We start from the raw sequence: 17,367 nt of genomic DNA on the forward strand, positions 1-17,367 counted from the left end.
CGGTCTTCTCTTGTATTGTAAGATACTTCATAGGAGGATTGTGTGATGTCTAGGGCCTTAATGAAGAGGAATTCATTAGAACTGAAGTTCCATGATTTTGTTATTCCAACACCCTCCGTCCAATGCAAATATGGGCGTATACAGTGAGCAACACAAGATGATGGGTTTTGCAGCTTTCTCATTTAGGGTGAACCAGAATATTTTTATTGAAGCTTATGTGGCTCATTGCCTTTCTATTTCTTCAGAAACTTCTCTTAACAGTTTGCTGTGTTACATCTCTTCTTTACCTCCTATATGTTGCCTAATTTTCCGGTGTGTCTCAGTCTCTCATGTCCACAACCGCTTTTGGACTCGGCTCCAAGTACTTTGCGCTCTATGAGGTGGCTGGAGTCGGAATACAGTGGCGTACCTTTAGCCAGTCACCAGTGGAGGGCGATGACTTCAATCTGATGCTGTCCATGATGATGTTGATTATTGACGCAGTGGTGTATGGCGTGCTGACGTGGTACATCGAAGCTGTGCATCCAGGTACTTTAAAGTTATCACACCTTTGCCTGTGTCTGCTGTGTAGCATGTAACCTGGTGAGTCTATGCCGCATTTGTTCAACTGCAAATATTTAGCATTTTCACACCTACATAGTCAAATACTGCAGTGACCAATAGAATGTAAGACCCACTTCCATGCACAAATAATTGCCTTGAAATAATTATGTTGAACTCAAATGCACATCAGTGTAGAGTGTAATTATCTAAGAGACCAGAGCTAACTTAAACTGGGGAGCCAGCCTCTTTATGAATGGCTCTGCCTGATGTGCCAATCATAAATTGGAAATCCCAAATGTAATAAACTTTTGATGTCTAACAATAAAATGTCTTCTCTTGTTAATATGTAAATCACTTTATAGTGATAAGAAGTTAGCATATGTTTGACTTGGAGGTTTTATTCTTGTACATGACCAAAAATCTAGGAAAATTGTCAATATGTGAATGTAATGTACTGGATAAATGGTGTTCAAGAACGCCCCAAAGCAAACATAACAAGCATTGGCATAGCCAATAGGTCTCGCCTTTGGGACCTTATAAGTGTTTAGCCATGCAACACTTGATGTTGTTGCACCAAGGATATTGTGCTGGATAACCTAGCACTTATATGGTCCCACAGGCGAGACCTATTGGCTATGCCAATGCTTGTTGGATGACTTGCTGTTGTGAACTTTGGTTGACTCAATGCAGAGATAAACCACATAATTCAGGAACTTGATTATTAATGCAGCCACTGTAGCCCTTGTAGTTTAATGCCCTATGCCCTTGCTTCTGTTTAAAAGACCAGATCCTTTTTTTGATACTTTGATTTACGATAGACGGGACGGGTGTGAACGCGTAGCATTAAATGCCTCATTTAATTCAATAATGCATTATCCGGCACCACATCAGGAAGATGTATTTTAACATTCTGAGTTCATGCATACTAAACTCGTTTTTATACCTTGTTCCCTGGGTCAGTTAAGATTATAATCAAACTGCCCATTCTGGCCTAAGGGAACAGCTAGACTTGCAATAGGGAAAACGAAATTGGCTGTAATTCACTATCGGGACATGCCACACACACCAGGGCATGTCCTACCTTTCACATACAATACACCATACCCACAGGGGTACCTTGGGCCTACCTTAGGGGTGACTAACATGTAGAAAAGGGAAGGTTTAGGGACTGGCAAGTGGGTGCACTTGCCAAGTCGACATGGCAGTCCCAGACTGCACACAGGCTCCTCAATGGCAGGCCCGTGTTACGTTTACGGGCTGTTTGTGTGGGTGGCACAATCCAGTGCTGCAGCCCACTAACAGCGTTTCATTCACAGGCCCTGGCACACTCAGTGCACGTTACTAGGGACTGACACACAAATCAAACAGGGCAATCATGGAAACACCAATCCATAACCCATTTTATACAGAGAGCATATGCACATTAGCACTGGTCAGCAGTGGTAAAGGGCCCAGAGTCTTAAAACCAACAACAGCAGGTCAGGAAAAAATAGGAGGAAGAAGCAAAAAGTTTAGGGATGACCCTGCAAAAAGGGCCATCGCCAACACACACTCACCTAGTTTGGCAAGTGGGAGCATGCTGATCTTGAATTCCCTACTGTGCCCTATAAATCGGTATGTAACTGCGGAGTGATCTTTGACTCAAAGCTCTCCCTTAATGAGGGTATCACCCAGGTCACAGCCATGATTTCCCATCTGCTCACAGTTATTCTCAAACTCCTGCCTCAACTACTAACTGCATTAAAGTAAGACTGTTATTCAGTCTCCGATATGCTCTAAATTAGACTTAATAACTCTGCTTCTTGAACTCCCCATACCTCTTGCAGCATTTGCAATTGATGCAAAATTCTACAGCCCATGTTCTGTTTGGGCCAAGTAGATACTCCAGCATCTCCATTCATTTTTCCTTTTTACACTGGCTGCCTGAAAAGGCAACGTGTAAGGTCCTTTGTCTCACAAGGACTTTTACAATCACAGTCCCATCTTTATTTGGAGGATGTTTACGCAAGCTGCACCTTGAGGTCTTCTAGCAATCGACTTCTTATGCGCTGTAGAGTTCAACATCCCAGGCTGAGTGGATATGCCTTCCTAGTACTTACTGCAAAGGCATGTAATGCTCTTCTGCATTTTCACTATTTGCTCTGTGAGAAGCAAAACTGAACTGTTCTCTAGCCGGCCTCCCTGGTGTCTTGATCCCATTCAATGCCCGGAGTCATCTCTTGACGCACCAATACTAGGACATCCAGTTGGCTGGTTGTCTGTCTGTCGCTCTCTATCTATATATCTGTCTTTATGAATGATATAGTAGATGCTACCATCTGCCAACCCTATTTCTCCTTAGACAAGCACGCTTGAAAATCACTCCGTAGTTCCGGCAAGTGACAATCAATCAAAAGTTACAAAACTTTAATTTTTGTAGACCATGCTTCCCCTTACATGGCCTTCTAGATGATATAAACCATTAGCGTTGTATTTTAAAATGTAATTTGGATTACATTGCTTTTTTGCTGCATATTGCATTAAGCGGTACACCATATAGCATGTGCAAGACTCCTATAAAAAGCATCTCTCCACGTTTCATATATATCAGTGGCAGTGGTATGTTCCTGCGGGGTTCCATTTGAAAATTTAATGTGGATATAGTTATGCAGGATTGTTTTTCCCCTTTTGTCTTTTCAGCCTTATAATCTCACTGCTCACTGTAATTTTGTTTTACCAGCTATTTGTAATAGAACCTGTTTTTTGTTGTTCACTACCGCTGAGAGGAAATCCCCATTATCTCCCCACCCCTTCTGTCTTGAAGTTGTTCCCTTATCATTGCCTTGCACGCCACTCCTCCGATAATAATAATAATAATCCACATTTGTAAAGCGCACAATCACCCGTAAGGGTCTCTAGGCGCTGGGGCCGTCGGGAAGATTAAGCGAGCTATTGCCCAGAGTCACATGGTGCTGGGCTAACCTGCCGCCGGAGCCGGGGATCGAACCGTGATCCCCAGATTCCAGCGTCAGTCGCCCTGGCCGCGGCGCCACACCTCTTCCGATCACAACTGTTTCTCTACTGTCCCTATGGGACACTTGCCTGTCCCTGGCCATCTCTTTCTTGTCAAGTACGAATCGAGGAGAAGAGACTGTGATAAAGTACTTGCTATCTTATCTCTATTTGAGATATAAATATGAGTATCAACTTGTTACAAACGTTATCATTTCTTCTCACATTATTTCTGAAGTGGTAGCCGCAGAATGTTCACATGGTATTGTCTGCTTTGTAGGTGCTGTGCCCCCTCTCTAGATGTTGGAGTCTGCCAATTTCTATTGTATGTTAAATGATCAAAGGTGCATTTCTTTGCAGGGATGTATGGTCTGCCTCGACCCTGGTACTTCCCACTCCAGAAATCCTATTGGCTTGGAAGTGGGCGAATTGAGACCTGGGAGTGGTCCTGGCCCTGGTCCAGAACCACTCGCCTCAGCATCATGGAGGAAGACCAGGCCTGTGCCATGGAGAGCAGGCGAATGGGTAAGGTGGGAATACTGGCGAAAGTGTTATGTTTTCAGAATGCTATGTTAGCTACTTACATATTGATGACCTCTACTTGCTCTAAGTAAAATATGTTCCTGGCTGGAGCCCAGTTGTTGATTATATGTCTCAGCAAAGTGAAAGGGCAGTAATTGGTGATAGCTGGGAGAAAGCAGTATTGCTAAGGACCGCTGGTAAACCTCCTATTTCGCTGTCATAGAACCAATGCTTAATTTGTAAAAACATGAATGCAGGGTCGCAGTGGTTTTCTGATGGAGGCTGCTTTTGAACGCGAGGACTGCTGAATACCAAAACTGCCTAGGCTTGAGTCCACCTTATGCCTCTATCATACACTTCCTGTCTCTTTATCCAACTCCTGCAGGTTCTTTTTAATATCTCCTTTCCCTGTGTCTCAGTTTTCTTTCTCCTTCCTCCATCTTCTTCTTTTTTACCTTTTTATCCCTCAGAGTCTGATGCTGAAATATGAGCCCCGGTCCTCTAAAATGGGAAACAGCCTTTACAGTGTGGTAAATACACTGCATGCTTTTGCCTCGCATTTTTTAGCACACCTTATTTTAACGCGATTAAGCATTTACATTGCATACCAATACCACAAATTTAAGGTAAGTTGGGGGGGGGGTGAGGGGTATCCCCCCACAAGTACATTGTTTTTAAATATAAAAACAATGCACGGTATTGGCACGCGATGTCCATGCATAATCGCGGTGAAAACATGCATGCTAAAAAATGTGGGGCAAATGCATGCAATGCATTTACCAGTGTTGTACCGTCGTACAACCCTCTAAAATGAGTGTGAGTGAGGCTAGCTGCAAGCTCCAGCACAAATTCTAACAGAGTATCACTGTTAGCACCAAACTCTCAGTATCATTAAATATCTATGTTTATTGAGAGGAGTCCAACATCCATACAACCTATTTAAATAGTATGATTCCATACATTTGATCTTCTTGATCATAAAATCACAACAAATATAGAAACATTCCCTGGATTGGTGCTGGCAGGCAGAATCAGTGATTTATAAAAGTAGAGGATGCCCCAAAAAAGGGGAGAAAATCTGGTCAGCATGGCAGACAGAGCGTGGACTCTAAGAAGGAAGCGGGGAACGTCTGAGGTTCTTACAGGGGTGGCCTTAGACCTGTTAATAGGAATTGATAATTCAACTGTAAATGAAACCAATGATATAATATCACTGCTCTTTGTACATGCAATAAGTTTGTGGATTAATAAAAACAGTTAAAAAAAATAAATCACAATATATGCAGCTGACATAGTTCGTGGTCTCGCAGCTTCTTCAAAACTCACAACAAATCTGTTCCTCGCAATAGCCACAAAAGGTAAAATCACAGTACTAATTTAACAAAATTTCGTACAGAGCATTATTAGAATAGCCACATCAACCCTTTTGTTGTGTTAAAAGGTGAATTTCGTGAGCAACATCTAAATCATCATGGGGGCAAAGTTCAGTCGCGAATAGTTGCTATGCTATGATATAAACAAAACAATGGCCCTAGACTATTAATTAAATTGACTTAATCCATAGGATAATTTATAGATTAGAAATGCGATTCAATCTGCATTTGAGAAGTCAAGCTACATGGGAGAGACAGGTTATTGAATAGGCAATGAACACCAAACCCACATTTCATAATTTGTATTTATCAAAAACAGAATAACACAATTATTTACATTATCATCAAAACAATTATTCAAATACACGGCGCAAAGACTAGAAGAGCTATAGTCAAAGTGAAAAAGGGGTGCTCAAGTGGAAAGAGGAAAGGAGGAAAAAGTTCAGGCATATGGTTCAAATATTTACAAAAAACAACAATCAAGCGGTATTGTTTCCGCTGATTAATAGGCCTGTCCAAATTGTTCTAGAGGTGGAAAAGGGGGGACAATGAGGGGTACAGGCACAAAAACTATAAAAAGTCGACGTTTCGACCCTAGTGCTCTTGGGAGTTTCACTTCCTCGGCTGCGGGTCTTCATCAGGACGTGGGGGGGCGGGGGAGGGGAAAGAAGCCTGGCCGTGATCACACTCGTTGTCTGGATCAGCCACCTGGGGTATAGAAATGGGGTAAGATTTAAAATTGGTGCTTTTCCGATAGTGATAATTTTATCGGGGTTTAGTGGGTACATTACCAACACAGCTGGTTAGGTGCGACTCCCTCCTGGCTGGTTAGGATTCACCTATCTGGTAAATACAAAGAGGGGACATGAGTGAGGGCCCGTCTCCCAAGGGCTACAAACTTATGGGTATCAATAAGGTTGTATTCACACTTTTTTGAACAGGTCAGATCCAACATTCATTGAGTGATGCTATAAATTGTAATTTCATATGGTATACATAAAATGGACTGTGAGCAATTGTATTTCCAATATGTAATTAACCTTTTTATTAGTAACGTTATACATATGAAATCATGGAAACACTCGGAGTGGTCCTTTTTCAATGTCGATTGAATTCAACCCCTTGCCCTGTTCAAGTCTGTCTTTAGTGTCGAGATTCAGACTCGGCCTTTCCCATTGGCTAAGAGGTACCCCATGTGACCGCATGTAGAATACGGAAGTAGGCTCTGTTTTTCTGCCGCGTCCTCCCCCGTTTTGGGAATACTGACGGTGACTTGTGCCCGAGAACCCTGAACCAAGTCAAACACGCAGGCAGAGAACCTCGCAGGTACGATATATTCGAAGGGCCGACCTGCCCCCTCCTTTAAAATTCAGAACATATCTATTCATTTCAGAACGACAGAAGAAGTATCTAACCGAACTTCTCTGTCCCATTTATTTTCACCCACAGTCAACTTCGGTACCTGTACCCCTGCGGCAACGAATTAGTGGCAATTCCAACTTTATGCCATGTGTTTGGAATTACGTACACAAACGGTGGTTTAATAATTCCCCGTGTTACCGGATTGCCCAGGAGGCGCCGGTAGGAAAACTCTACTTCACACGATATTGGTAAGTACTGTTTTGCCATCACTTGAAGGCACTTAGTACATTGTGGAGCGCCATTATCTGTGAACCACTGACTAGTTTGTGGAGAGTAACTGACTCCATTCGTCCTTTGCAGGTCCCATTCTTCATACCACAAGTTAATTTTAATATGAGACCGTCTGAACCTGAACTAGGTGAGTCCATTTATCATTTGAGGTGGACATGATACCCATAAGTTTGACTCATGTCCCCTCTTTGTATTTACCTGATAGGTGAATCCTAACCAGCCAGGAGGGAGTCGCACCTAACCAGCTGTGTTGGTAATGTACCCACTAAACCCCGATAAAATTATCACTATCGGAAAAGCACCAATTTTAAATCTTACCCCATTTCTATACCCCAGGTGGCTGATCCAGACAACGAGTGTGATCACGGCCAGGCTTCTTCCCCCTCCCCCGCCCCCCCACGTCCTGATGAAGACCCGCAGCCGAGGAAGTGAAACTCCCTAGAGCACTAGGGTCGAAACGTCGACTTTTTTTAGTTTTTGTGCCTGTACCCCTCATTGTCCCCCCTTTTCCACCTCTAGAACAATTTGGACAGGCCTATTAATCAGCGGAAACAATACCACTTGATTTTTGTTTTTTGTAAATATTTGAACCATATGCCTGAACTTTTTCCTCCTTTCCTCTTTCCACTTGAGCACCCCTTTTTCACTTTGACTATAGCTCTTCTAGTCTTTGCGCCGTGTATTTGAATAATTGTTTTGATGATAATGTAAATAATTGTGTTATTCTGTTTTTGATAAATACAAATTTTGAAATGTGGGTTTGGTGTTCATTGCCTATTCAATAACCTGTCTCTCCCATGTAGCTTGACTTCTCAAATGCAGATTGAATCGCATTTCTAATCTATAAATTATCCTATGGATTAAGTCAATTTAATTAATAGTCTAGGGCCATTGTTTTGTTTATATCACTGATACCCAGGTCCTTTGATTTTGTGGGTGTTACCCCATTGGTTTAATAGTTGCTATGCTAGCCTGTGTTAGTGAGATATTCAAAGTAATATGACATAGCATGGCATATTACCTGTTGAAATTTCTTTCTGCCTCATCATGGGCATGAAAGAGAGTAGGCTCAACTTTGTAACTGTGATGATTTATTGTCAACAAAGATTTTCACTAGAAAGTCTGTTGAAGAAATATGTTTTCAAAGAGTCAGCAAGGTGGCTCAGTGGGTAAATGTTCACTGCAGACATTTTTTTGTGGCGTGCAGTTATGGAACGGAGGCCTAGCAATGCCAGCTCAAACGTTCATGCGTTCCAGTTTCATAAATTGGATATTCATAGCACGTGTTAAAGACAATCACTATAAAAATTAGGTTATTGTTCATGAAGTTTTGTTATTCATGAAATGATATTCTACGCTGCATGTCCTCAGTGCCCCTTTATATGTTGTTTGACAAGTAAACGGAAAAAGAACTGAATTACGTCTTAATAATGTTAACATATATTTTCAGGCCCGGGAGTAGATTGACAAAATATTTGTGCTAAAGCTTACATGCACAAAGTGCGAGTGATCTTATGCACAGTGGAAATTCAGTTGTGTACACATGCACAGTGCAGTACAGTTTGCTAAGACACTCAGACTTGCAAATTCTGCTCTGACTTGAACCATCCTTGAAAACCCCTTCGGTGAACATTTGTTTGAGGCTTTTATTTATTTATTTATTTACCTTTAGTGAAAATACTGGAAAATATGAGTTTAGGATGGATGGTTGGACATTATTAATTCCTTGTAGACCGCTAACTACCTAGGGGCCAGTAACTTAGCATATCCATTGTAGAACTCTGCCGGCATCCTAGCCATGCTCTTTACCCAGGCTGCTGTGAATTCATATCCTCCTCACACACCCAACACTACCCCTGCCCTGAAGTCCCCCTTTCTCCTTCCCCCTCTTTGTCTGCAGACACCAGTGTCCATAGGCCAGCCTCTTACAGGAAACCTTGAATCGAAACACTACCCCACCCCCACCTTTGAAGCCACCTCCCACTCCCCTTCCAGCTCTTTGCCTGCAGGCTCAGTGTCCATTGGCCAACCTCTTAAGGAAACCTTGACGCGAAACATCACATCGGACCAGAGAGGCTAGAAGTAATCCCTAAAGACATCACCAATACTTTCCCAATCTGTCACCCCTGCCCCACATGAGCTCCAAATCACCAAGGCGCCTTCTCCCAGGCTATATATGTTCACATGTGGTCCCCCTTCAAATGAAGATCGGTCATGTAATGGTCATAGTTAAATTTACACAGCCTCACTAAATTGCCTGCAAGTTGGCCACAGTATCAGTCCTTTTGGAGTTCAGCAATTCATTATTCATGGGCATATTCACTTTGTTGCACAGTTTGTTCCCAAATGCATTAATCTTTCGCAGTATAATGCTCTGAGCTCCCTTTGTGGTGCCTATGTAGGACCCACTGACCATCACCTTACAAGTCTCCCACTTCACGCAATTAGTTAAGATTGTTAAAGCAAACTATTTACCTTCAAAGATCAGCATAGAACGCAGCCCCACCCAGCCACATAGGCCTTAACCTTCATGTCATAATTGGCTGCTTGCGGTTACTTATGACGATGTCCACCTTCAAAAGCCCATGATCCAATAAGATACCTTCCATATGAGAATTTCTGCAGATTGTCTTCCTGTCAGCAAGTAGCCTTTCACAGAGTAAGAGGGATGGACAGACAAATGATAGGAAAAGGCCTCTTCTCTCCATGATGAATGCACCACACTTCTTCCAAAAAAATGAAGTGCTGTCATCAAGGTAGGGAGATTTTTAGTTGCAGCACCCGATAGTCTGGAGCAAGCCTAGATGTGTTAAGAGACGAGTTAAGAATAACATTGAAGTCACTCACACAGATAAGATGCGGGTTAGCAAAAATGTAGGGGTTCCAAACAGGGTTTAACACTATAAAAGGCCCACAACGTTGTTGGAAAAAACACGGAGTCACTCAGTCTGGGTTTCTCCTCGTCAAAGGAACTTCTTACCTGCTTAACTGCCTTGGTGCAGTTAAGTAAGATAGTCATTTTCACATTATAATGCAAGATTGCCCCCTGCTATCTGGCGGTTTGCAGCATTCCATTCCGGACTCTAAGGTTAAACAATGTAGAAACTGCAGTGCATGCGGGGAGCTCCAAGGGCGCGGGTGTCAAGATAAAGCTATATGATCCCGCTCCACTGACCAGAACTTTGAGTTGCACGTTATTGTAATGATTGTTGACCGCCTACCTCCAGGAATGGTTGCATCTGCATACATGTGCGGGAGGTGGTCATCTCTAATGGGTACCTAGGCTTCACGTCCTATGTAGAGGTCTTTGTGACCATGATATTTTCAGCAGTTTTGTGCAGGTTTGCAACACATGTTCCGTCCTACCCCTTTTGCGAGGCCCCAATAAGACCTCAATCTGGACCACACGTTTATGTGTTCTCCCTCTGAGCCCCTACACAGTTGTTTTCTGTGGCTCTTGAATATTAAAACAGATTTTCTTGTGGCCATTGCATCATCCTGGAGGGTCAGCAAGCTTAAAGCTTTCTCAGTTTAGCCTCCGTACACCACATTTTTCCTTGACAAACATGTTCTTCATATGTGTGCATCTTTCCAGCCAAACGTTGTCACACCATTTTGTGTCAGTCAGCGCATTACTCTGCCTACATTTTTCACTCTACCTCATTCAAGGAGTAGGAGAGACTGCATTCCCTAGATCCAAGGAGAGCTCTCTTTTTTTACATAAATTGCACCAGAGACCATTGGGTGGACAGTCTACTTTTCATTAGAGTTACTGCAGCGAAAAAGGTCAAGGCGGTGCAGAAGTGGACTATCTCTACATGTATTCTACTCTTTATTAAGAGCTGCTATGCAATTGCTAAGAAGTAGCCTCCAGAGGGCCCATTCTACCTGGGACAAGGTCGTTGCTCCTACGTTGGCACGCAAGGTACCTGTCCTGGATATCTGTCAAGCCACTATGTGGGCGTAACTCCACACGTTCACGAAGCACTACCTAGTCAGGTCTGTTGAGATGGGCATTTTGCCAGTTCGGGCCTCCAGGATTTTCTGGTTTGAGCCAGTACACAGACCCAGCTTTGGGGATGGATTGCTTGGGTATCTATTCGAAGGTGAGGAATCTGCAGGCACCACAACCTCACTTTCAACCCAGACGATGCAGATGAAGAGCCAATCGACACCACCTAACTGCGTTCAGAGGTACTGCTCAGCATGTTCCTGATCCAGTCTGATGCCTGGCGAATAGTCTAAGGTGAGTTAGTGTCTTGCTCCAGGGGGTTTGCAGCTGCCAGGCCAGTAGCAAGGCCCAAGACCCTATGGGGCATGGCGAGGTCGGCCAGCGGGACAACGACTTCAGTCCCCTCAAATGAAGTAAATTCTCAGAAGACCTTGCATACCACACTCACTTCCTCCGGCTGAGCTAGGGTTCTGGGAGAGGAGACCACAGAAATGGCTCTCAGGCATCTCCCAACCAACACCCAGCGGCAGTCTGGGCCAATCGTGGGTTCAAAAGGTTTTTACAGTAGAGCATTTGAAGAGTTCGCATCCACTCTCTCATTGTGCCCAGATCCAGCATGTTCCTTGTATGGAAATATACATCCACCATAGGAAATCATTGGGAGGCAACCAGTGATGGTTTATTCGGGCAGCCAGGCAAGCACCTCAGTCAGAATGTCTTTCTGTGTGTTATGCGCGCTAGCACAGGCAGTGCCCCTCTGTGACTCATGCCGGCATCGGAGGACAACAATTGAGCTAGGCGGAACATTTGTGGAGATGGCCAGCTTGATTACAATTTATTTCTCTTTGCAGTTCCTCTGCGGGGTACAAAGGCTGCTGAACCGCAGTTGTCACAATCCCTCAGCCCCTCACAGTACTAGTCAAGCTGGACAAGATACACTCATTGTAGCATTGCGAATGTACCTCTGTGGCTCATTGACTGCTGCGGATCTCACATCAAGATGGGATGCATTGGATTTACATTCTCATGGGGAGGTGGGGCACCACAGCTTGGTACCCAAATCTCCTCATATTCGTAAACAAACATTTGGAGCTGGATGGTCGCAATGCATCTACCCCTCACAAGCATTGTAACATTGTTACAATGTCCGATGTAAAGCAATCAGGAGTTTGCAAGTGTGATTCAAAGGTGGGTATTTGGAATGTGTCCTATAGGAGAGTTGATGGCACTCATGAGTCAATTTGTTGGACTCTGATCATTTTGTTGCGAACCTGATGGTGCAGTTAGGCATGCTGGTGTCACAGAAGGGTTTTAGATTGACCAGGTGTTTATTGTATGCATGGCGTAAAGTTGCCAGTCATGTGTAAGTACTATATGAGAAGAGCACGTCATGTGTGAGGGTAAGAGATGTGCGACAATCATAGACTCTTAAACTTGATGCTGAAGCTAAGTAGAGCACTTTCTCTGAAAGATTACTAGAAAGTAGTGCAGTTAACACATTACACATACCTACTGTGAGGTTTAATTTGGACCACAGGTTGATACCTCAGTGTAGGTGAGTAACCGTGTTGAATACATTGGAACCATGGCTATTAAATTTACTTCAAATGTTCCCAACATATTGGCATTCCAGCTGGATAAGATGAAGGTTTTGTCCATTTCAGAATTTATCTCGTTCCATTTTCATAACAAAGTGTCTTTGGACACCTTGTGTATCCCACACTACAGAACACTGATAAAATGTTCTACTCCTTGCAGAAGAGACTCGTGGGATTGAGGAGGAGCCAACCCACCTCCCACTGGTTGTGTGCATAGACAAGCTGACCAAGGTGTACAAGACGGACAAGAAGATGGCCCTGAACAAGCTGAGCCTCAACCTCCATGAGAACCAAGTGGTGTCGTTCCTAGGACACAACGGAGCTGGCAAAACCACCACCATGTAAGTTGTCCTAAAGGAGCCTTCATGGCGCAAACATTTTATATGCACTCTTACAGCAACACTTATGACCGCAGAAGTAATTAAAGAGTAAGACGGTTGCATGTGGGATTGTATATGCTTGTCTGCTACATACACTAGACATAAGCCATCATTCTATAATACCGTGTTGCAGGCTAAACTGTCCCATTTGTCAGAACACATTTTTTATTTTTTTTTACTTAGTTTTATATGGCACGAACTTGACCCGAATCGGGTATCAGAACGCTTTACATAAGTAAAGTCTTGTCATTTCAGTTGTATTGTAAATAGAAAATTAGCTTTTCATTTTATTTTAATGATATTTTTCATGTTTCTGATGCTTGATGTCAGCTAAAAATAACTAGATCCTCCCATGTCATACAATGTTAAAAATATTTCCATAGAATTTACATTGTGAATGTTTTGCGTAAACAGATCATTTTTCATTTATTTCTAATGCTTCATATTTAATAGAAATTATGAAAATGAAGAGCAAACACTTTTTTTTAAATCAATCGGTTTAGTTTATATGTAGTTTAACCTATCAACAAACAATGTTTCAGATTGTGTGTCTAACATCACAAATAATGCAATCTGTGGGGCCACAAGACTGACCACTTTGGCAGTTCTTCTTCTTCCATCCTACAGAGACCTAAAACATATGTCCTTGGAAACTTCTTAAAATGTTCAATTATGAATTCAATTTCATTAAATATTTTTGATAAGTGTATCTGACATTTGCTGTGAATCAGTCAAGGCTATAAAAATGGTCATCAGTTTCATTTGTAAACATTTACAAATATGTATTAGCAAGGGATAAAAATGTGGACATTTGTCATTCTGTTCCAAGTTTACATGGATTCACACACCAAACCAGATTCAGCTGATATTAAAAGACTATATGATATACATAGAGAGAGAACAGAATATTTCATAAGTTCTGTTTGTTTGTTACGTATGAATTTGTGCCCAGATAAAGCTTCTCTTCTGTCAGTGCTTCTGATTTTGCTCCAAGGGCACTCAGCTGTTAAGGATCCCTTTTAAAATGTTTTTGACTACATGTACATCTTTAAGAGCTACTACAACAGTGTGTTTACTGTTTGATATATGATACATCTTAGCAACAATATACATTGTGCTGTGATATCTACTGTTTGTAGCAATACAATTACATTCATGTTTCAGCAATGCTTCTAGTATCATGGCTGTATATTCTTGCATGCAATTCTTTATCAAAGATACAAGTCCTGCACAATGTGAACAACACCAGTAGACAAATAATTTCCTACACAATGCCAATTTTACAAGCAATATATATTCGGATTTTGAATAAAAGACTCATTCACAGTAAAGTCATCTCTTCTAGATATATTTGCTGCATCTAAAGAAAGACTGTTATCTTTCTTATTAATGAAGTAGACAATTTATATACAACCCTGATCCATAAATGGAGGTAGATACGATGGGCACGTGAACAGTCCTACTGAAATTACTTTATGGAATTTTTATAATGGGGTAGCTATTTGTGTTTTTCTTTTCCTTACATCTATTATAGTATACTTTTATCCTGGTTTTGCTGTGTTTCTAGAGTCTCCTTACTTTTTCAAAGCACACATTTCTTCCAACACCAGAGATTCCTGCACATTCGTATAAGGTTTGTCCTCCACGGTGTTGTAAAATTGCCAGTCTGTTTTTGACAGGGAACCTGTCCAGGCACATTGATTTCATATTGGGTACCAGTGGAAGTCTGGTAGCCCCTGCTGTACCCATGAGTGAGGCTGAAGGAACATTATTGGGTTGCATGTGCCAGAGAGGAGGTAGTTCCACCACTGGGTGGACATAAAACCTGCTCAACAATATGTGAATGGACAGGATAGTGGTGGTCAGAGAACCAAAGGTGTGACGGATGCAGAAGAAAGCACCTTAATGTGCCAGTCTGTCTCCACTCCACTCCCCCCCCCCCCCTGCACTGCCACAGAACATTCACAAAGACATGCAAGGCAGCAAACATATTTTAGTTGTTAGTACTTCCCAAATTGAAAACCGGTTGCAGTGCTTCTAAAACTCAATGTTTATATATGTTTAATTGCTTTTTGGAGGGCATATGTGGGTTTGGGTCTTCCATGCTTCTATACATTTGTATTCAGTTTCTCCAGAGTCACCTAGGACTGGGTGACCGCCTGTGAGAATGAGTGTTCTAAGTGTTAGCTCAAAGAAGGATGGCCGGCTCTGTCCTCTGGTTTCTTTGTTCTAGCGTGTTGAACATTGCCTTAATTTCTTCCCAGGTCCATTCTTACCGGCCTCTTCCCTCCCACCTCTGGCTCTGCCACCATCTACGGCTATGACATCCGCACAGAGATGAATGAGATCCGAAAGAATCTGGGGATGTGCCCCCAGCACAATGTACTTTTTGACAAACTTACGGTGGAGGAGCACCTCTGGTTTTACTCCAGACTGAAGGGTATGGCCGAGGACGAGATACGCAAAGAGATGGACAAGTAAGGATCCTTTGTTTATTTATTTATTTATTTATTATTACATTTATTAAGCGCACAGCTACCCGGAGGTTTCCCGGCGCTAAAGCAAACTGATCGGTGAAAAGAGGGAGGGACATTAATTGTTAAAAAGCCATGTTTTTATTCCTTTACGGAATTTCAGAAAGCACGATTCCGTGCGCAAGGGTTGAGGGAGAGAATTCCATAAGGATGGGGCCAACAGGGCAAACGAGCGGCCACCCATTTTGGCTCTGTTAATGCGTGGAATTTTAAATTTGTTTTGTGACGAGGACCTAAGTGTACGGGGGGGAACATATTGTTGGACTAAGGCAGCAAGATAGCACGGGGCTCTATCAGTCATGATTTTATGCATGTAGCAGAGTGCTTTAAAGTGCACTCTGCTTTCAATGCGCAGCCAATGCAGGTTGCGCCTGTGATGAGTGACCGATGATCTTGCGGGAAGTTGGCAAATCAGACGGACTGCCATATTTTGAACCACTTGATATTTCCTGGTAACCTCTTTGGCAGCACCTAAGAGCAGGATGTTCCCATAGTCCAGGCGTGAGATGACAAGGGCCTGGACCACGGTCCTCAAAGTGTCTGTAGGCAGCATCCAAGTGATCTTCCTCAGCCACCTGATGATGGTAGTACAGGTGGCCGCAACTTTCACAACATGATGTTTGAAAGTGAGTTGGTTATCGAAGATCACACCGAGGTTGCGCGCAGACACTGATGGAATAGGTAGAGGACCCATCTCCGGAGGCCAATGGTGAGGGCCCCAAAGAGAGGTGTCGGGTCCAAACAGAAGCAGCTCTGTTTTGTCCCCGTTGAGCTTTAGTTTGTGCTTCAACATCCAGTCCGATATATGCTTTAATCCAGTTTGAAGAGAGGAGGAGGGGAGGTTTTTGTTAGTGGAAAGTGAGTAGATGACCTGTGTGTCATCAGCGTAGGAGTAAATTGTTAGACCAGCCTGTTCGGCCAAGAACGCAAGAGGCCTTACGTACAGATTAAAGAAGAGGGGACTGAGGATAGAGCCCTGGGGAACACCGTGAGGAGAAGGAAGGGTGGAAGATACAGAGGTAGAAGAAAAAACCTGAAACGTGCGATCAGACAAAAAGTTAGCAATCCAGGCCAGGGCGGTACCACCAACACCAACTGCCTCCAAGGTGGATAATAAGATGGAATGGGAGACGGTGTCAAAAGCGGCACTCAAATCAAGCAAGATGAGTGCCACCGTCTCACCCTTATCCACTTGGCGCCTGATGGTTTCTGACACGCCAAGGAGAGTAGTTTCCGTGGAGAAACCAGCCCTGAAACCGGACTGGGATCCATGGAGAAAATTGGAGGACTCAACAAAAGAACTAAGTAAGGAATTGACATGTTTCTCCAAAATCTTGGAGAAACAGGAAAGCAAAGAAATAGGGCGAAAGTTGGAAGGATTGTTCGGATCAGCATTGGCCTTCTTTAATAATGGTACCACCATTGCGTGCTTCCATTCATTCGGAACAGTCGCTTCTACCAATGAGGCGTTGAGGACATCCAAAATAATGTGGAGAGGAGCTGGGTCAAGGGAACCCAGAACTTGAGGGGGGAAGGGGTCAAGGGGAGAACCAGATTTGATGTCCTGAAGATATTTTTTAAAAAGCGCCGGGGAAATAGGATCCCAGGAAAGCAATGGGGGAGTGGTAGGCAAGGAACAGGGAGGAGTAACCAGAGGCGCGACATGGGTAGGAGTAGCAGAAGTGGAATTAAAAATGGCATAAATTCTGTCTATCTTTTCCCGGAAAAAGTTAGCTAGAGCATTGCACTGTGCAGTGTCTAAGCATGGGTCTTTCGGGACTGAGGAAGCACCAGAGAGCTCCTTGACAATTTTAAACAGGG

General features: G+C 43.1%; 1 protein-coding gene across 1 annotated transcript in view; it reads left to right on the top strand.

Moving 5' to 3' along the window:
• The window catches only part of ABCA2 (ATP binding cassette subfamily A member 2), a 693,258-nt gene that overhangs the window by 446,502 nt on the left and 229,389 nt on the right, over positions 1–17,367 (top strand). The window contains exons 19-22 of the mRNA XM_078642051.1: positions 324–528; positions 3,895–4,059; positions 12,793–12,973; positions 15,277–15,489. Coding sequence (XP_078498177.1) covers positions 324–528; positions 3,895–4,059; positions 12,793–12,973; positions 15,277–15,489 — 764 coding nt within the window. The remainder of the gene's footprint in view (positions 1–323; positions 529–3,894; positions 4,060–12,792; positions 12,974–15,276; positions 15,490–17,367) is intronic.

Source organism: Lissotriton helveticus, chromosome 5_1 (assembly GCF_964261635.1).
Source record: "Lissotriton helveticus chromosome 5_1, aLisHel1.1, whole genome shotgun sequence".
In the NCBI taxonomy this organism is placed as follows: Eukaryota; Metazoa; Chordata; class Amphibia; order Caudata; family Salamandridae; genus Lissotriton; species Lissotriton helveticus.